General features: G+C 35.1%; 1 protein-coding gene across 1 annotated transcript in view; it reads left to right on the plus strand.

Moving 5' to 3' along the window:
- ITGA4 (integrin subunit alpha 4) overlaps window positions 1–22496 on the plus strand; it is an 85760-nt gene that overhangs the window by 50359 nt on the left and 12905 nt on the right. The window contains exons 16-20 of the mRNA XM_003253800.4: window positions 7472–7621; window positions 9521–9597; window positions 20004–20154; window positions 21229–21324; window positions 21963–22042. Of these exons, the coding sequence (XP_003253848.1) occupies window positions 7472–7621; window positions 9521–9597; window positions 20004–20154; window positions 21229–21324; window positions 21963–22042 (554 nt within the window). The remainder of the gene's footprint in view (window positions 1–7471; window positions 7622–9520; window positions 9598–20003; window positions 20155–21228; window positions 21325–21962; window positions 22043–22496) is intronic.

The following is a 22496-nucleotide window of genomic DNA, read 5'->3' on the forward strand; positions in this document are numbered from 1 at the left end:
CAGCATTGGATTTATAATGCAGAGGCTGTTGGTGGTGGTGACAAAAGCATTTCAGACATTAGTGGGGGGAGGGGGGGAAGGAAAGGAATCGGAAGCGTTATAGGTTATTCTTTCAAAAAGTTTTGCCCCAAAGGTGACCAAAGAAATAGAGTTGGGGGTCAGTAGCTGAACTGGAGTGTGAAGAGCTTTCTCGATTTTTGTCTTTTAAGACAGGAGAAGCATTAGCATGTTTTTCTGCTGATAGGCATGCTGCAATAGAGTGAAAAACTTGGGATATATGTGACGGGAGAAGAGCTGGAACTAAATTCTTGAAGGCAGAAAGGGAAGGATTAAATGTACAACTGAAAGGGTTGGTTCTACATAGCCATGTGCATGATTCATCTAAGTATGTGCTTGCAGGTGCTGGGTAGATGTGGTGGTGGGGACTGTGGAAGTTCTCATCTGATTGCTTTAATAATCTCAGTGAACTAAGAAGCAAACTCACCAACTAAAGTAGAGATGGAGGAAGTGGCATTTGGAGTTTGGGAAGATGTGAAATAGTCTTCTAGGAGAATGTGAGAGTAACAAAATACAGGATGGTTGTCAGATGGTGTTTGGGACCACCTGCACTTACTGTCATAAACTGAGTGTAGCCTGTGTGCTTGTGTTTTTCTTCCCAGTCACGTTCAATCTTGCAGGAGTAGATGAAGAGTTACAATTAACCAGGGTTGTGGTTTGGTCAAGAGAGTGAAGCAAGCAAGGAGCATGCAGCGGGAGGGAATGTACAAGGGAATGGTTATATTTTTGGTTGTGAAGTTGAAGCAGGCTAAGGAGGGGAGGGGGCACACCAAGACGGTGAGGGACCAGGAAAGAAATTTGAATTGGAGATCCCAGTACAATCAGCAAATTGTTGGAATTGACTATTAAAGGGATTGAGCTGCAAAGATGGCATAGATATTATAAAATAGAAAAGCCCTTGGAGACCTAAAAGTGAGGAAAAGATTGAATTTTGCTTTTATTTTTGCTGACATTTCTTTGATTACCTTATGCAAACGAAAGCCTTTAAATTTACTTAAAAATCCATCGCGTTCTTTGATGGCTGGGAATTCGGCTGTCAAAAAGACTCCAGATCTTAAGTTTATATAAAACTTATGTTTAAACAAAATTATTCTCTTTTAATCACAATTCTTCAGTTTTATGATAGATCTTCTTGGACTAGAGGTGCATTTTTAATAGTCTAATAAGGATCTATATCACTGGCATGTAGATTTTTGTTCTGGCATGTTATTTTTCTGAGGCTATATTTTCATTTATCTGGTTAGTAGGGGAATCAGTTTTCTTAAGTCTAATCATAAAAAAGTATCACACAGGATTACTTTGCTTGACTGGTCAAAATTTGTTCCTCATAAAATAAGAAAGAAGGAAGAAATTGTCTTTTTTTTTTTTTTTGCTTTAAAAAAACCTTTGTATTTTAGTTGATTATAATTATGCCAAGCTTTAATTTTTGCCACCAGAGCCATACAATTATTAGATTTTGCTAATGAGTTAGAATGATATTTCCATAATATAAAGGAAATGGTTAATTTCATTTATATCTTTTAGTGATTTATCTATTGAAATCGTCTTCTATTAGACATTGCTTTTTCCTCTATGAAAAGATGTTTCCCCATTTATGTAAGTATATGAAAATCTTTGTTTTTGCTTTATTTAAATATACAACTTCATCAAATTTTAGAGATTTCTTAGGACAAGGGATAATTTTGAAGCAGTTTTGATTTAGGGAAACCCAAACTGTAACTTGAAGCAGTTTTTAGACATGTTAGAGCAGCCATGGTAGTGAAACTTCCTTGAAATTTTGACAGATGATATCTCTTGGTTGAACTTGATGGATCTCTGCATCAAAATATCCACTGATATTTGAGAAGATAAGAAGGATGCTACATTGGGATAACAAAAGAAGCAATAAGATTTCCTGTTTGTCTGCATTTCCAGTAAAGTTAGAAATACTGGCTTAGCTGCTGAACGAAGAATGCCTGTCCCCAGAGATATTCTGAGAGCCAGTGAATTTTTTATTAAAATCATGACATCAATCTACCTGGGTAGATTAGTTAATTCTTTTCTTTCTTTGAGTTCTCAAATTTCTGAATTTTAGATTTCTGAAATACGGGTTTGTTTTGTTATGTAAATCTTTAGGTGACTTCTAAAACTCATCTTTTTTCCATAGTAGTTTCAGGAAAACAAATGTGTATTTGATTAGTAAATATATATTTTTCTTTTTTTTTTATTTCATTTGCTTATATTGTTGAGCGATACATGCACATAGTTTAATGAAATGTCATTTACTCCAAAGAAGAAATATTTTAACAATAGCACACTATGGACTGATTCATATCTGCAGACATTTCTGCTGAAAATCTAAGTGCGAGCAAACTATATCATTGTACTAATATTATGATATTCTAGAAGTGAACTGATTATTATAACATGTGAATTCTTTGTTAGATTGCAAGGTCTTTGAGGCAGGATATTATCTTTTGCATATTTTTGTATTCTTAGAGGTAGCACAATCCATTACATAAGGCAGAAACTTAATAAATATTTAACAAATTTATGGATGCTATGTTCTTGGTGCTATTTAAAAAATTCTATAAGAAAAATCTGAGAATGTTCTATTGGTATAATGGTTAGGGCATTTGTCTTGGGGGTGCTGTCTTTTCTCAGGAAATTGTAGTGCTAGATGTCTGACTGTTCTCTACCACTTGAGCCAAGCTTACTAGATAAAGGGACTGCAATCATACAAGATGGTGATGGTTCAGGTACCAACCTATGTCTTGGTCTCAGCTTTTCTTTCCCGAGCCCTGCATTAGCACCAGAGAGGTATTTCCAAAATCTGGTCATATTCCTTGCTTAAAATCTTCTTATGTAAGAGCCTCCCCAGCCCCTTTTATGTGTAGATTAGGTGGCCCTACTTCTTCTGTATTTGGACATGCCTCTATCAGAATATTCATGCCCCACACTGTCTATGTGGATTTGTGGAGCATAGATTGTGACAGGTACCGACTTTCAGTTTAGTATCCCTAGAGCTGCCTTGGACACAGTAGACCCATGAATAGATATCTTCAAATATTTATTTCTGACATTATTTTTTATTTAGTGATATCTTATAAATTTTTTTGCACCACCAAATTAACAGGAGGACATGGGCCTGTTGCTCAGCTCTCAAGTTGGCCAGAAATACAGATTTCCATGAAAGTCAAGCAAGAAGACAGACGTTATGTAATTTCAGGCATGTGCCAATTTGCATGCTTGTGGGCACCCTATTTTATGTAATTGTCCATAAAAATATGGCATGGAATCTTCATTATTTTTAATGTAGATAGCACATGCCCATCCAAATTTTAAAATGTAAACAAATCTACTTTTTACTCCCAAATATTTAATTAATCACTTTAAGACATTTTTGATATTACAGCTTTTGTCCTTAGGTGGAGCTGTTAAAGTTAAATAAGTGTGAAGGTCTGTCAAATACAGTTTTTGCAAGAGTGCATGTACATTTTATATATTTTAAGAAAAGCATAATTAATAGCTAATTAGGATAATGAAAGTAATATACAACAGATGTAGAGAAGACCTTGTGGAAAATTAGTATGAATTAGATAGCATGTGATTTGGTCAAAGCAAGCTTGTTGAGAAGAATTAACACAGTGGACATGTGGAGGGACAATCAGTGGCTGTCTAGCTCCTACACCTAGGGAATAATTTAATCAAGTTTGCTATTGTAATACTCAGGGCTTCAAGCTGTTCAGTTTTCACAAGTCGATAACTTGGGATTTGGCCTTGATTTGCAGCATTCCTATATGGTCAAGGTTTCATGTTGAGATGATCACTTACCAAGTAATTTAATAAAAGAATCTCTGTATCAGAATGGAAAAGTAATCAGGGATCTTGAGTACTCTGATTCAGGCTTCAAATCTTCTAAATACCATTTAATAAATAGAGCTCTATTCCTTGTTCTATAACTAATTTTCTGTTTAATGTTGATGGTTGGCAGTAGTTCAGTTTTCCTATTCCTTCCAAATGTTCACCAGAATCTCCTATTCTAGGAAACTGAAATTTAGTAATTTCTTAGTTGGCTTATATACCTGAATTTTGAAGCAACATACAAATCTTGTCATGTCTGCTTTACGGACATTATGTCGTTTAATCATCACAACAATAAGGTATAGGTATAACCACCATAATTGTTATTATTCCCATTTTCAGATAACATAACTAAGCTACAGACAAATTAAGAAACTTGTCCAATGTTACATAGATAAGTGGTGGACCCCAGATTTGAACACCAGTTCTTCACCTTCAGACCACTATTGCTTTTAACCACTATATACATAAATGGATAATGTTGTAAATGAAAAGAGAAAAAAGATTTTTGTTCATAATTACATAAAGACATAGAATATAGTCTTTTATGTGGTGTGTGTCATCTTTATTAAATTACTTCATTGATTTTTATCAAAAGTTACTATATAAATAATATAGCAACACAGCAATAATTTGTGTGATAGGGATATTTTTTTCCCTATTCCTTAAGGATTATTAATTGATGAGCTTTGAAAATATTCTATTCCTTATTTGCTTTGGGGCAGTAATGTTTAAGCCATATTACATTCCTGAAATGTCTATAGATAAATAGAAACCTGGTCCACTGACATTACTCAGTAGGAGGTCTGTCAATTGCAGTGTCATGGGTCTACCCTGAGGAACTCATCTAGCATAATATAAACCTCATTTATGGTTTAAGTTAATATGTCTAGCCTAGGTGAAAACACTTGACTCTTTAATGGTCAAGAGGGAATTTGTTCAATCTATTTTTTAAAATGGGAAGAACTTATAGATTGAAACGATCATATGAAAAGTAGAGTCAAAAACTCAGCCTTAAATTATTAGCATGAAAGACATCACAGTCTGTAACCAATTCATCAAATTGTTTGCTTCATATAGCAACAATTCTAATACCAAGAAAAACAAAAACTACATAGATTTTCTCCACTAGTTTCCGTGTAGGTGGGCTATATGTGGTGATGTGAACTGCTCTCTCATATCCTGAGATCATTTCTACTTTTAATTTTTGCAGTGTCTAAAATCTTATTTTATACATTTATCATCAACATGTCTTACTTTATGTAGTTTCTCAATTGAATTCTATTATAAATCCTCTTACGTTACTTTAGTAGTAAAATCTTATTAGTTTACCTTTTTAGATAAGGAGAAGTCTTTTGTTGAGTACCCTTTGAAAATCACATTTCTCTCTGCGCAGTGCTTGAACAGGTGCTTTCTAAGAGACACTGTGTTTTATATGTTACCTGATTTTCATATACACTTGCCCTGCAGTATCCATGGGGGATTGGTTCCAGGACCCCACTTGGATACAAAAATCCAAGGATCTTCAAGTCCCTTATATAAAATTGTGCCATATTTGCACTTTACCTTCGTAAATCCTCTCATATACTTTAAATCATCTCTAAATTACTTATAATATGTAATACAATGTAAATGCTATGTAAATACTTGTTATACTGTATTGGTTAGGGAATAATGACAAGAAAAAAAATCTGTACATGTTCAGCACTGATGCAACCATCCATTATTTGCCAACTATTTTTGATCCAAGGTGGCTGAACCCACAGATGTGGAACCGATGGGTACAGAGGGCTGACTCTTGGTTTTCATAGACTTGAGAGTCTAGGACACTTTAACTATCTAGTGAAGTGCTTACTTAATCGAATGACAAATGCTTTCAAAGATATTTTCTTGTTGATTATTTCACTGTGTGTAAGCAAATAATTTTGAAAATAATGTGGAATTTTTTAATGAGGCTAGCAAATAATCAAATGAAAAGAAAATCATTTATAAGTTGATAGAAAATATTTTTAAAAGAAAATAACGTCTGCATATAGAAATAAAGGTTAAAATGTAAGAATTGTCAATCAGTTGTAATAAACTCGAGCTGTTTCTTTGGAGACAGAAGACAATGAATTTTTAAAATCTGATTATTGAAAAAAAAAAACTTGTGACCACATATCAACAAGAATAGGAGTAATAAATGCTGTGTAGACATTAGTTAAGATATTAAGTTTAAATGAATGTTATACAGAGCAGAATGGACTGTGAATGGGTTACAATTTCTGCATAATTGGTAAATAAATTCAAGAGTTCTTTGTGAAGTATAAAAGCACAATAAACTAAAAAAAAAAAAAAAAAAAAAAATGGCCAGGCACGGTAGTTCAAGCCTGTAATCCCAGCACTTTGGGAGGCCGAGGGGGGTGGATCACTTGAGGTCAGGAATGTGAGACCAGCCCTACCAACATGGTGAAACCTGGTTTTTACTAAAAATACAAAAATTAGCTGGGTGTGGTTGTGCATGCCTATAATTCCAGCTACTCGGGAGACTAAAGTGGGAGGATCACTTGAACCCAGGAGAGGGAGATTATAGTGAGCTGAGATCATGCCACTGCCCTCAAGCCTAGGTGACAGAGCAAGACTGACTCAAAAACGAAAAATAAATAAATAAATAGATAAAAACTTTAACAACTAATAAGAAAATCAGTGAAGTGACCAGTGTATACAACTAGATGTACAAAACAAATACTTTTCCTATATACCATTCAGTATCTGTTAGAAAATATAATAGAAAAGTTCCATAAAGAAAGAAAAGGGCTGGGTAGGGTGGCTCACACCTGTAATCCCAGCTCTTTGGGAGGCCAAGACTGGAGGAGCCCTTGAGCCCAGGAGTTCAAGACCAGTCTGGGAAACATTGCAAGACCCTGTCTCTATAAATATGAAAATATTGGCTAGGCATGGTGGTGCACACCTGTAGTCCTAGCTACTCTGAAGGCTGAAGCAGAAGGATCGCTTGAGCCCAGGAGTTCAGAACTGTGGTGAGCTACACTTTGCTCCAGTCTGCTGACAGAGGGAGATCCCAGCTCTTTAAAAAAAACACAAAAAAACAAAAAAAGGAATGACTAAAAAGGATGTTTTATAATAAATCTGGAGTCAAATGAATCAAATTCCATCAAAATATTATTGAGAGAGATAAAGAGAAAACATATAGGGGAATGTTAAATGGGATAAAAAGCACTTTGAAATGATTTACAAAAAGTTTATCATGAAAGATACTTATGTTATAATATCAAGTTATCTTTTGAATGCATAGAAAATAGCATGGAAGAAAATACTCCCAAGTATAGACCTTTATAACTATTATTGGATGGTATTATTTTTCATTTTTATTCTTTTTGTGTTTTTCATAAGAAACAAATGATTTTGTGTGATATGAAAAAATATACATCTTTTTTTTAACAGTTTAGATAAAAGATAATTATTTGTTTTGTCTTCCATGTATAGTGTTTGGCCTTATTCAGGAAAGGAGTTTTATTTTTTTTTAATTTATGTGCTTCTTTTTGTTATTGATTCATATGGTTATTTTCCTTAGAAAGATGTGCGGGACATCCTCACCCCAATTCAGATTGAAGCTGCTTACCACCTTGGTCCTCATGTCATCAGTAAACGAAGCACAGAGGAATTCCCACCACTTCAGCCAATTCTTCAGCAGAAGAAAGAAAAAGACATCATTAAAAAAACAGTAGGAATTTTTTCCTTTATTCAAATTATTATGTGGCATTTAACTAAATTTTTAAAATATGGCATAATTCTGAAGAAGTGAACTATATGTCAGAATTTTTTAAAAAATTTTATGAATTTTTAAAAAATATAGATTCATGATGTGTCCTGTTTTCCATTTCTTTAAATTGTTTATATTCCCTTTAGGATATTGAACTGAATATTTTAAAATATGCATTAATCACAACAGTAGATTCTCATATAAAATGCTGATGTTCTATTTTTAATGCCTTGCCAGTGAAGAAAGATATATTACTAGAGAGAAATCATAATGGGAGAAGGTTGTATTTATAAGTTACTTATTCAGTGTCATCACGTGTCCTCAGTTTATCTTCCTCTTCTCATTTTCTCCCTTGCTTTCATCCTATTCACAGATTCACTCACGTCTTCATAATCAAATTTTCTTGCTTAGTTTTACCCATTTACAGACACATGTATTTATGTTATACAATAATTTCTTTTTAAAAATTTCATTATATGCTTTTCAGCCACATCCCAGGATCAATTGCATTTGAGATGGATCCTACATTCTAACCAGTGAACCGTTTTCTAAATTATCTCAAAATATTTAAGTTTCACTGACAGTGTATTTATTCTCAGGAGTCCTGTTGTTCAGACCTTTAGTGTCTATCAATACAAAGACATAGTGTTTGTCCAAAAACAGGATGTGTCTGGGCATGGTAAAAAGCCTTCATTAAAATGTTCACTAATGATACACAGAATGTAAAAGATGAAAGGGACATTTAAAGGTCTGGTTCATATCCTGTCCAGACAAAATTGCCCCATAGTCACTTTAAGATAATTGAGCTTACAATCACCACTAGTCTAGTCTAGAATACAGGATCAAGTGAAGATAACTGAAGAGCAGATTTTTCTCTGTACCCTCATATGAAAATATTTACGGAAGTCAGGGGTTGTTTTTACTCTTCTGTTAAACTTCAGTTGTCAACATCAACTATTTGTAAATGTCTTTAATAGTGAAAATCTCAATATTGCAAGTACACAAGCCAAAACCTTAGCAATTTGTAGTTATATTAATTTATATTTTGATTCTTAGAACAACCTGCTTTACCAATAGAAATGGCAGAAAAAAATCATATTTATTTAGAGAGATATTTACACTTCTCCCCCAGCTGTAGGCACGCTATTTGACAGTACTCTAGTCACTTTACACTTAATGAGCCTGGCTCCTTCTGACTTTCTAGATCTCTGTTTTCTGCATCTGTCTCTCTTTACCTATTCCCGTTATCTTCCCTTTTATCTCTTCCCATTTTTTCCTTTTGTCCAGCTTATGCCTTGGGTCTTCCTAGGTCCTTTGTAGTATTTATTGATCTTATTAAAAAGCTTAGAGTTAATTAAATTCTGAAACCCTTACTTATTTAATTTTGTTCAATGTTGCCTCTAAGTAAAATTTCTAAGTATCTCCATGTAGCTAATTTCAGTGAATATAAAATCACTGTCCCAACATCTGCCAAAGTTAAGTGCCATACTTACATGTAATAAATGGGATCAAACTGCAGCACCAGAAAATTGAGAGGAAACCAGTGAAAAACATCTTGGCTGCTAATAAACTCCTTTAATGCCTTTCATTTAACTTTTTTTCCAAATCTTATTTCACTTACAAAATTTGGGCTTTAAATTTCACCTATTTAGAAGTTAACTCTTTTAGCCCTGCAAGTAATTGTCATTTGAACCCTACTAATTCTCAATTTGAACTTTTTAAAAGAGATAAAATAGAGTTATCAATTTGATGTATCAATTTTATTTTCCTCATGCATCACAGATGTCGTCTTCTTTAAAATATATATAAATATACTTGCTGATTAAATCAAAATAAAAAACCTTGTCTTTTTATTTCCAGATAAACTTTGCAAGGTTTTGTGCCCATGAAAATTGTTCTGCTGATTTACAGGTTTCTGCAAAGATTGGGTTTTTGAAGTAAGTATATGTGGCATATAGTCTCTGTTATTTATCAAGAGGGGGTAATGAGTGTGTGCATTTGCATTCCCAAAAGAAAAGGAACAAGAGCTAACCCTTGAAAATTAACAGCATTTAAAGAATTAGCAACACAATGCTTAGTTTTTTATCGCCCAGAAAACTGGTTATATCACTCAGACTGATATATAATCCCAGTATGACAAATTTAAAAAGGAATAAACCATCTTGCTCTTCTAAATTCATAGAAGGGGAAACAGAGCAAAAAGGAAATAGATATGTGCTTTAGAATAGCATCTAGCACGTAGCAAAGACTGGATAAATGTTGGTTGCTGTTGTTATTTTATGATGGCAAATAAACCACTGCAATTTTTTATCATATCTGGATCCCCTATATTCAAATCATTTTGCATATCAAAGAGATGATGTGAAAACAAGGACCAGAGAGAGAGAATGAACACTTCAGGTTCAGGATTGATCGTAGAAGGCAAGTGAAAGAAGGGAAGGAGATGCATCAGTGACAGGGCAGGAAAACGGGCAACTATTTTTGGGAGATTGGGATATAAATGGAGCAGCTGTAATTTGGGGCATGTTGAATTTGGAGGGACTTTTCTATGTGGCATTCCACTTGAAAATCTAGTTCAGGATTATGTTTGGAAGTTCCTCCATACATTAGTGACTTGTGAGATGTCCCAAGGGATAGAAATGTTAATTTCATAGAGGAAAAAAATTATGGATCAAATCTTGGGGGACAATTCAAGGAGATTAAAAAGAATGGGGAGTCCCTGTAGGAGACTGAGAAGGCATCTTCAAGGAATTAAAGAGAACCAAGTCCCTGGTGAAATAGCCAATGGAGAATATAAAGAGGGAGACTTAATATTGTAAAATTTGTAAAAAGATCAGATAGCGTAATGTCTAAAGATTATGGAAGTTGGCATTTATTAATAAAATGTGATGGGTGGTGAAAAAATGGGTATCACTGGCAAATGTTAAGATAGAACTCTCGGTGCAGAAGTAGCCAAATGACAGGATTAGTGATTAAAGAAAGGAGAGTATACTGGGAACAAGTAGGTTCAAGTGAGGAATTTTTATGTATTTATCAAATGTTGTTATTTGTTTAATTATTAGAAGATGTAAATGTGAGGGCCAGAGGCAGGGAAAAGAATAAATTGGAGGGAGACATCCATACTTCAATTCCCCTCTGAAGCATTTCACCGTTGACTTCCTGTTTTGAATGTCTTATCCTTTAATTTTCATGATACTATCCTACTCCCATTGTCTTGGTAGTTACAGCCCTTTCTTTTCAGCTGTTTTTGATGGATCTTTGGTTTTGGCACCCTAAATGGTCCTCCCTCAGCCCTTTCTCTCACTACCACCTTCAACCTTGGTAGTCTTGCTCACAACTACAGCTTCAACTGGCATGCCTACACTGCTGATGCCTAAACCAGTGTTGCTTGAGTTTCACACCCACCTACATATCAAATTCCCTATTAGACATGTCCTTTTGGGTGCCCTATAGTTTCAATCTGCCTAGGCACTATCCAGGAATGACATGGACATTAGAAAGTTACCAAAGCCAGAAACCTAGGGCTCAATCTGCATTCTTTTCTCTTTCTTATTCCTGATATCAAGAATTATTAAGTTCTACAATACTACCAACTAGATGTCTTTCTTATCCATCATGTTTTGCTATCTCTACCACTGTTACTCCAAACTAGGCACTCACTATCCTACCTAGGTCACTAAGTTCTCCTGCTTTCTAGGATACTGGCCTTCGATTTTGCATTATTAACATACACATGTGATAACAGTGTTTCAGTGGCTCATTTTAGACTTAAAATCTAAACTCCTGGGTGGTATTTTTCACCAATTCCCCAGGGAGTTTTTTCATCAATGGCTGAATACTTACGGTGGTTTGGCCATGCCATGCTCTCCTGAACCTCGGTATCTTCTCACTTCTTCTGCCCATCTACCTGATTAACTTTTATTTATCTTTTAAATCTCACCTGTTTCCTAGGGGAAGCCCCCCTGGTCTTCAGCTACTTAAACTTAAGTTCTGTTGTGCCCTTGGTCCTATGGCACTGTGCTCACAATTATGGAGAGTCTGTCTCCACACTGTCCTGGAAGCTGCTGCAAAGCAGGGTCCTGTCCTTTCATCTTTGTGTTCCCAATGCCTAACAGTGCCTGGAGTGCTGCAGGTGACTGGAGAGGTTTGCTGAGAATGGAACAAGATCCCAGAAGGGATCGGATTCATAGGTAGAGGAATTAGCCTTAGTTAAGAATCTCCTTATCTTGAGCTAACAAGCTATGAAAAGATGCTTGACATTAAGAAATTTCAATGTGGAAGGAAGGGAAATACAGAGAACTCATGGATGGCTAGGATAAAAAGCAAGTTTATATATGGTAATTGAAGGCATTGAGGATATGTTTGGGAACTTGAAAGGAACGGAAAAAATTCAAAATAGATAAAGGACAGGGAGTCAACTTGGAATAAGTAAAAAGGTTGACAAACAGAGTTGAGTACCCTACTGTGGTAGGATCACATATGGCCAAGAATCAATCAATTATTTTCACTTAGGTAATGTCAGTTTAGCCTTGAGAGTCCATAGTTCAGGGCCAAAAAGCCTTGACCTATTTGATTGATGATTGGACTTTATACTTAAGTTACCCAGATTAACTGTAATCCAGAAACAGTGACTACTGACTACTTTGTATCCCAGCATGTAGGGCAGTGCCTTTGTTGATTTCTTAGTTGAATAACTTACAATCTTCCCATTTCTGTATTTATTTTCTTCCTAAACTGCTTAATTGTCTTGGTATTTTTACCCTCATGGGCCTTTGATAAGACGAGCTGTGTGGGGGAAATCTTTTCTAAGTTGCAAGCAAAGGAGTGTTTTCATTTTCTTAAATCAGACACTTGTGCTATCGCCTTTCATTGCAGTCTCTCTGGCCTATGAGAAAATGAGACATTGACATTTATAAGAAAATATTACTAACTATGCTTCTTTCCTGAATAATGAATGTGAATTATTTTTCTTTGTTACATGTTTTCTCACAGCAAAATATCTACTTTGCATTTTTAATTTAGTGATAATATTTCTTGCAGCTTATCAAACCCATTATGATTTTAAATGGCATAATGATTTTAAATGAAGTGTAAGGCTGTGTTTCTTAAGGTGTTGTCTCTGAGCCACCTTTATGAGAATCACCTGGATACTTGAAAGAAATGCAGGTTCCTAGGCCCCAGACCATCCACATCAGAACTAAAGGGGACCAGGCCACAGATCTTCACAATTAATAGAGCTCCAAGTTCTTATCACACTGAAACCTTAAGAACCAATGTTGTGGTGGTGAAGAGCTTCCAGATTTGAAGTCAAACTGACCTGGTTCAAATCCCATATCTACTGTATTACTAGTGACCTTTTCAGAGAAGACTTTTAACCTCTCTAGACCTCTTTCCTCATTGCTAAGTAGATAAAAATAGCACCGACTCTTTAAGGTTGTCTTAAAGGGTAATAATGCAGGCCAAGTGCCTAGTGCAAAGCCTGATTTACATGAAGGCTCAATAAAAGTCATTACTATTTCTATTTTTGATATATTATGGTTGGAATTTCTATAAATAAGCTTTTTTAGTTTGGCCATAAAATGAAACATTGCCAATTCTATACATAATTCTGTATATAAGCTTTATATCCTGAAAATACAGCTGGCTGTGACTGGCTCAGTAGTTGCAGTCTTACAAGGTTTGAAGTGGCATCAATGTCCATATAAGGTAGTAGGCATCATATTTTTTGTATCAACTAAGAAAGTTACAGGCTATGTATTTCTATTAGATAAATGATAATTTATTTGAGGAACTTTCAAATGACAGCCCTTCTAATTAATTTCTTAGACTCACAGTGAAAGGTTCTGACAAAGTGCTTTGTGTTTTAGTAAATTTTACTCTTATCAGACAAAAATATGTCTCTCCCACAAAGGTGTCCTCTCTCCTTTCTCAGAAACAGTAGGCGAATTGTGACCATATGTTCCGTGCATTCTCCCAGCTATAACTCTGCTGGTACTAATGGTATTTATGTGCCCCAGAGCAATAAACCTGTTTTAGGTAAATGTATTTACTCAGTGAAGAACATGAGTTTCTGAAGACTACAATAATAAACTGTCAACAGTACACTAAACAGTGCTTATCCACTCTCATCTCTTCATTAAGTTGAGGCTTCATCCTGTATGTCTAAATGCTTAGGACAATAAACTACATTTAAAAGGACTTCCAGTGCAAAATAAAGATGAACCAACACGACTTCAAGATTACAAATATAATAGAAGGCATTAGCCATCACATAGGAAGTTTAAAATCAAATCCTTGATACTCATGTAAATGACACCGCAATACATTTCTGCACCTCAGTTGTGCTTCCAGAATGAGTGATGTAAGCTTTCCCTGAAGAATTGCTTCTGTATTTGTTAGGAATACTTTTAATTGCAAGTTTTAGAGTAATTAACTAATAATGACTTAATAAAGATATTATTTTGCATAATAAGCAGTCTTGAGGAAGGACTTTCACAGGTTTGGTGAACAGCTACCAAAGACTAGACATTGATGGTTATCTTTCCAGCTCTCTCAGCTTTTCCTCATGATCACAGTATAGGCAAGCAGCATCAAGCTTCCAAGCAAGAGAAAAGGGAAAAGAGCAAAAGTGCTTTGTCATCTTTAAGTTGCCCTTCCAGGAAGGGCAGTGCCTCATTAGATGTATTCTGATTAACCAGACCTGTGTTACTTGTTTATCCCTGATTCTGTCATGGTTGAAGGAGAATGGAGTCACCATGATCATAGTAAATTGATCCTGAATCAATTATTTTGTTATTGTGATACATTCTCTGGAGTTGAACCTAGAGGTCTGTCTTCTGAAATATTAAGGGAATGCTGCCTGTCACCTGAATAATCCAGGGCTCTGTTGGCAGCTAAGAAGGGAAATCACCGTTGGCTAGACAATGAGCAATGAGCAACATCTGCCACTATGCTGTTAATCCCCCAAAGAGCTAGTCTGATGAAATTGTCCATTTTTAAAATGGAAATAGTAGGAATATTTGCCTCATTGACCGCATAAAGTTTTGAGAGAATGAATTATATGCTTTATAAACTAAGACATGCTAATTACTGGTTCAATCTTTCAATTTAAGTTTTTCTGCTGTTCTCCCCTTAACCTCAGTGAGTTTGCCTGTCTTTAATAAAATCTTCCTAAATGTCAGGTAACCTGTCTATTCCAACAGGCAAGAATTTTTCAGTATTGTCTTTTTCCCTGAAGTCAGTAGTAAAGGAAAAAAAGATAAAAATTTTACTTAGGCCTGTAGGCTACTTGCTGCAGGTTACTCTTTTGTCAAATAAATGAGTCACGTATCTTGACATAGTGAAGTGTGGTATCAGTTTACATTATATTTTATTCTAGCATCTTGATTAAAAACAAGTTAGCTATCAAGCCCTAATTCATTTTAGGGAGACAGGGTGAATTCATTATCCTAAGACTTGGGGAGCATTTCTTGCAAAATAAAGCTATATTATTCACTCAGAAAAAAACATACAGCCTGGTGCAGTACATAATTTTTCTATTTTTCCTCTGTCACTTATTAAGTTATGATTCTGTATGTACACAGTACCTTGATTTGTTTAAGTTACATGGATTCTAGGTTGCTTTGTAAATTTCAAGTCTGCATTATGCATGTTTTAATGAAGAATGAACTATGAGTCCTGGGGACAGCTCTGGTTCAGTCTTGTCGCACTTCCAGATGTGCACCTGGTTCCTTATTATGTCTCACATAGGAAGCTGGTAGGTATCTTTCTGAGAGCATCTTGTTAATCAATTTACAGTAAGATATATATTTGGGGGAAAAAAAGTAGAATTGCAGTTATGGTAATGTGGCAAAATAGCTTAAAAATGGAAAATAAACTAGGAGTCTAGCTGCTGAAATGTGAACATTGTGTTTCTCTTTAATTTGCTGTTGTCTTGGAACCTAGCTGTTTATGCAGTGCTTTCACCTTCTGTTGCTTGTCTAAGTGCCAACTTCTTTCCCAAAGGTGTTCAGTGACTAATGCTTTGGTTACAAGCCAGAATATTTTATAAATGTCTATTTCTGGGCAGCTCTTCTACAAGTCTTAATTAAACTTTAATGTCAAGCTGAAGTTTACTTTTAGAACCTCTTAGGTTGCTTTAGTCCTAACATGATTATAGAGTTTGCGGTGGGGGGGGCGGGATGTGGGACAGCCATGTTCCCACACATTTCCTCTCTCCCATTTAACAGTGCCACCAAGCAGATGCATACTACTTAACCCCAAGGTTTACAACACAGGCACGAGTAAATCACAGACATTCCCTAAAATGTTGTGGTAGCACACTGTCACTCAGACTCCTCCACCCTGCAGTGGTGCCCAGGGTTTGGAATTACTGCTTTGTTAGTTATTACACATTCTTCCAGCATATCCAACTGCTCAAATCAAGGATCCCAACGTAGAGATGATGCATGTGGAAGTAGCATTCTTTCCTTTCTTCTCCATGTCTGGAGGAGTTATGAGGACTGGGGGATCATTTTCTGTAATTCTGTATGGCTTATTGGGGTAATGAACTGCATCCTATGCCATCTGAAATAATGAAGCTTCTATTATAGTCAGAATAGTACAAAATAGATTTCAATTAAATATGGTAATATGTTATATGTTTATTTTGTAATTAATTTACTCATCGGATTGCTCTGTAGCAAGAGCCTGCATCTTTTTTCTGTGAAGGGACAGATAATAGATATTTGAGTTTTTGTGGGACAGAGATCTCTGTCCCAGCTACTCAACTCTGTCACTGTAGTGCAAAAGCATGGCTGTGTTCTCATAGAACTTTATTTACTAAAGTAGGCAGACATGTGAATTTGGCCTTCAGGCAGTAGTTTGCAGACTTCTACTCTATGATATGCTTGCTTTTTATATGGAAATTCTAAAGTATATATATTTTTATTAATTAAAAATAGTTCCTGATAGTATGTTTTGTTTTTTAAACATAGTTTATCAATATAACTTAGGCTGGTAGTGAAAGTAAGCCAAGATTCAAAGATCTTTAAGAAATTAATCCTGGGTTAAAAAATTATAAGAATCTCTCCTAGATAGATACAAAGATAGATATAAATATGTATCTAGCCTACAGAATTACATGTGTGTGTCGACCAAAAAACTATAATAGTTCCAAAAATGGAAATTGTCAAAAGTCCCATGGATAATTGAAAGGATAAATAAGATGTGGCATATTCATAAAATGGACTATATACACCAATGATAAGAAACATTTTACAACTACGTGTACCAATATATTAATCTCACAAACAAAATTTTGAATAAAAGCCATGCAAAAGAACAGATACTCAAAGATTACATTACATTTATGTAAAATACAAAACTGAACAAAACCAATTTATATTATTAAAAATCAAGGAGGGTGGGGCCAATAACTGGAAGAAAAAACCCCAGAGGGTTTTTCAGTGGTGCTGCTAATATTTGTTTCCTTGATCTAGGTGCTTAACACACGTATTCATAAAAAATATTGAGCTGTACAATTAGGATATCTGCATTTTTCAATGCATGTATTGTACTCTGATAAGTTTAAAATAGAAAAAAAGAGGAAGAATTTTCTAGCATTAAGTGAAGTGCCCATTTTCTTAGAAGTTATATTAGAGTTATAAAAGTGGGGAAAAATGTCCAAAATTATTTTATTTGCATATTCCGAGGTTCATAAGAATAATTCTCAAAAACTGTACTACATTTCCAGTTTTGATTTTGCCATGGTCATATGATGCCATTAATTCATAGGTCATTTCAGTAGGTTTATCACCACTAAAACATCAGGTTGTCTGGATGGGGTACAGATCACAATGTGATAATGCTAGATATTTACTTTCTTAGTGAGACATTTGCAATCTGTATACCATCACAGAACAGATAAACACGGTTTAAGGCTATAACGTGACAGTATTTATGCTGATAGTTTCATAGACTTCTAACAGTCAATAACTTACCGAATAATTTTCCCAGTTTTTTCTGACTTGTTGCTTGGACACCACCGAACCCTTCTTTACGTTTAATACAGACATGTACAAACCTGCTTATATTTTTTGAACACTGTGTTGTTAGGCTCTGAGAAAGCATGTGAATCACGATCCAGCATCTTCTCCCCAAGGCAAATTAGTCTAGTGATGAGAGGAACCAGAGACTTGACATTGTGAAAATACTGCATTTTTATAGAGGTGCCCAGTGTGCTTTGAGAGAGGGAGAAGCTGTCACCTTATCCTGTTAGGGGAGAGCAGTGCAGGGTGAAGGTGGTTAACAGTGAGTTTTGGCTAGAAGAACAACTAAGAATTATTGACGTCCAAGCTAAATCTTGAAGAATAAGTACAAGTCAGATGCATGAAGAGGAGATGTTGACGTCAGAGTGCCAGCTTGAAGGGAGACACAAAACATCCTGGTGTATTAGATGCCTGTTTATAGAAAAATATGACTGAAACAAAAGAATGAATTGTTCAGTGAAAGTGAAGCAGGGACCAACTCTGGAGGGCCTCTGTGTCATGCTAAGGAGTTGGAACTCTTATCTTGAAGGCAATGTAAGGTTCTCAACAGATACTTACCATTATCTAGTTTGCTTTCTTGAAAATGACCCTGTGGCAGTGTGAAGACTGGATTAAAGGAGAGGAGAAGGACTTGAGACAGATAAATCAATTAGAAACTCAATCCAAGTGAATTTAGGTTCAATCATGACATTTTCAGACTTAAAAAATATTTCTTGAGGCAGCCAATTTAACCATAGTAGTAGAGAAAGAATAAGTATCATGTCTTTACTACCTCAGGCAAAAAGTGGTTTCCCAGAGCCCTCTATTCATAACACTTGCTCATTTGTGTATCATTTTTTACATTTATTTACACATCTGTCCTTTATTATATCAGCTCTAGGAAGGAGTGAAGTTTGTTGGTATTTGGGAACGATGAACTTAGTGTCTGATTTATTGTACAGAAACTTTCAATTATATTCATGAATCTTCAAGTAATACTTAAAAGCAGAAATTTTGAAACATGTTCTTAAACTCTGTCCTTACATATGCTGTCTTTAATCAATTCACAAAAACAACTAAATTCCTACTGTATCTTTAGTATTTCCATAAATAGTTTATTCAAATACCAATCTTCTCTACAAATGTTGATTTGAATGACACAATTTAAACATTACTGAAGAAACTTTCTAAATTCTGCAGTGCTAGGTGGATATTTATCTTTTTTATCTATCCTCACCTGATATTTTGCTTTGGGTAACATGCTTCTCTACTTTGAACTCATTTTTCTAAATTTTAAATTAGTAGATATCTAAGAACTTCTATTCTTAGGGGAAAGTTTATAAAATGACCTGATATAATGGAAAGTGTTCCTTAGCACCTAGTTGTTCTAATCCTCTCACTGGGAAAAAAGAATGAACTGTGTAGAAATTTGCAATTGTTTCAAGACTTCAGAACATTCTAGCTGTGGCCTTTGAATAAGTTCCTTATGTCTCAAATACTTCATATTTAAAATATTTTAAGGACTTTATACAGTATACATAACCCAGATCTTCACTGAATGGTAGGTAGTATGGAATAGGATAACTGAGGCTTAAAGATGCTAAATTACTTCCCCACCAGAAAGAACTGCTGGCGGTGCCAGGACTTGAACTCGTGCATATGTGTGGATTTGCAGCAATCTATACTTTGCAATACACAGGAGGATGAAGCATGTCTCTAGTTCTGTTTTTAAATTTGGCCTAGTTACTGGTGGAGGTGACCAGCTGCTTCACAATTTAATTCTAGTTCTACAAATTTTAGTGCCACACACTTGTGGGTGGACATAGTAGTTCTTCCTCATGCCTTGCTCACTTCTACCAAGCATTCCTTCTAGTCTTCTCCTTTTCTACCAGTTCCTTTCATTTTCCTCCCTTGGTTCAGGCAGCAGCTAGTTCAATGTCTATTTTAGGCTTGCAAGAAAGAAAAAAACTGCTTTGCCTTTAGAAAACGTTATGAAATAATCAGGAAAATGTTAAAATTATAGAAGCAAGAGGTTATGCAGAAAAGAAATGAGAAAAGATACGAGTATAATTATAACTCATTAAACTTTCCTTGGGTAATAGGTGACTGAATTTACAAAAAAAAACATGAGAAAGAGTTCTTCTTAATATCAGCTCACATCTGCTTGCATAGGGTCAATCCCATGATTGGTTTTCCAAGAAAATTAGTATTTTATGTTCAGCATAAATTATATACATAGATCCTTGTACGCATATATATATATATAGAGAGAGAGAGAGAGAGAGAAGGATTTTTATTTCCTAAATAAGAACTAAATAATATAACTTAATTTTTAGGCCCCATGAAAATAAAACCTATCTTGCTGTTGGGAGTATGAAGACATTAATGTTGAATGTGTCCTTGTTTAATGCTGGAGATGATGCATATGAAACGACTCTACATGTCAAACTACCCATGGGTCTTTACTTCATTAAGATTTTAGAGCTGGTAAGTACTGTAAACCACAATAGCATGATGCTACTTAGTATTTTACTTAATTTTTAAAGAGTAAATTGTAGAATTCACTTCACTGATTTGGGGAATAAGTCTTAATATTTAGGCTCCTAGTTATTTTCAGACTTCTTCTGTGCCCCTGCTCAGAATGGCAAGTTCTTGGGTCTTAAGTCCAAAGGCATCAGCCTCCTGTTTTCCAGTGCTAGGAGTAGGGGGAAGCTGTTTGGGTGCCTTTACATTCTCACTGCTGTAGCCAGCACACGTCTGATGTTGGAACAGTATCCCCTTGATTGTGGTCCTTGCACAAGTAACATTGATCCTCCATCCTGGACTCCAGAGTTACCGTTCTTTATTTTAAGGTGACACTCAGACAATTAATGGAATTTTCTCTATCCTTTATCAAATTCACTCATCTTTTGTCCAGGGGCCACACCTTCACATCAAGAGTGACCTTTGACCTCTCACGAGTATCTGTTACCTTCTTTCTCTAGTGTTTGCACTACTTGCAAAAGTAACAGTGGAAACTCAGATATTCACGGACTGTATTTTTAAAGCATTTTATACTTACTGCAATTATAGCCTCATTACACCTATTGAGATTATAGCTATTTTGATTAAATACCTTAAACACATTCTCACATACCAGACAGAAGAGGACCATTAAAATATGAACCTTATGGATTCCTTGCCTCATGATTGTTCAAGGAATTCAGACCCTGGATTAAATAGGGAATATATCAAGATGAATGAAAGCTACAAGTCCAGAAATTTTTTTTGTGGAGAATCTGTTTGAATACTAGAGTATACATATATATATATACACACATACATACACACACACACATATATACACACATATATACATATATACACATATATACATATATACACACATGCACACATTTATATCATATTTCTATTTATCTCAAACATATAAATAGAAAATAGTTTTCCTAGGAAAGCAAATACTTCTGGGATGATATTCTTTTCATTAACCATCCTCAAACATATGTTACAAACTTTTTATTTCCTTCCTGTCCAAAACAGTTGTTTCATTTTTCCCATTAGGAAGAGAAGCAAATAAACTGCGAAGTCACAGATAACTCTGGCATGGTACAACTTGACTGCAGTATTGGCTATATATATGTAGATCATCTCTCAAGGGTAAGTGTTTCACATTTATGGCTTTTGTTCACTATCATGAATGTTTTTCTATTCTTCCCTATCCTTATGTGGCATATAAAATATTATAAATATTTTAGCTTAGGGTAGGTAGCTGAGTGATGAAATAAAACTGGTTCTTGAAATCTTTGAGCTTTGTGTTTATATTCTTGGCAAAGTTTGCTGTTTTAAAGGGGGTGGCATGTTTACATCGAAATGGGCATGTGCATCTGTCAATCAGAATTCTGCTCCCCCTACACACCCTTCCCCAAAACCCCCCACCCCCACCGCAGGTGGTCCTGTCTGCCAGGCATGTTACCTCTGCTATACAAAAAGGTGTTTTTGGCAAGAGTCTTCACTCAAGTTGTGAAAGCATTTCTAATTTTGTCTGGACTTGCCTGCGTTCACATTCAGAGAAGGCTTTGTCTCTGAATGTTACTTGTGGATAATGTGTGTACTTTAAAATTGCCACAAACCCAGCAACTTCACTGAATCTTACTGCCAAGGGAGGAGTAGCTGATGCCTTTACAATAGATTCAATTCTACATTCCATAGAACATAAACTTTTAAGAAAAAATTCAGATTATAAAAAATGTACTTAAGATTTTTTTTAATGGGCTTTCCTGCTCTATGTTTTACAGATAGATACTAGCTTTCTCCTGGATGTGAGCTCACTCAGCAGAGCGGAAGAGGACCTCACTATCACAGTGCATGCTACCTGGTATAACTTATTGTTAATAAAATGAACTAGAAATGTACCCCCATATTTTGAGGGGGGAATTAGGAGAACCATAAAACTGTGTTCCATTAATTGTAAGAGAAAACTTCTCTTACATGGTATGCTTTTAAAAAAACCAAACAACATAGTTAAATGGGAGTTACTGGTAATGTTTTAGCTCTTGAGCTATGTTAAGTATTTATTAGATTAGATTAGAGTGGACATGATGTGTCACGAATCAAACTGTGTATTTGAAATCAAAAACAGAATAAACCGTTTACAAGTAATAACTCTACAAGATTTAAAAGTGAGTGTAATGACTGACATAGATATGTCTCCTAGAGTAAATAGGAAATCATTAATGACTATTTCATGAGTGAAGTTTCAATATATTTTTAAAAATTCAGAGTAAACATCAAGATGGACTTCATTTTACCTAACACAACAATTTGGTCAC

This window comes from Nomascus leucogenys, chromosome 22a (genome assembly GCF_006542625.1).
Source record: "Nomascus leucogenys isolate Asia chromosome 22a, Asia_NLE_v1, whole genome shotgun sequence".
Lineage (NCBI taxonomy): Eukaryota > Metazoa > Chordata > Mammalia > Primates > Hylobatidae > Nomascus > Nomascus leucogenys.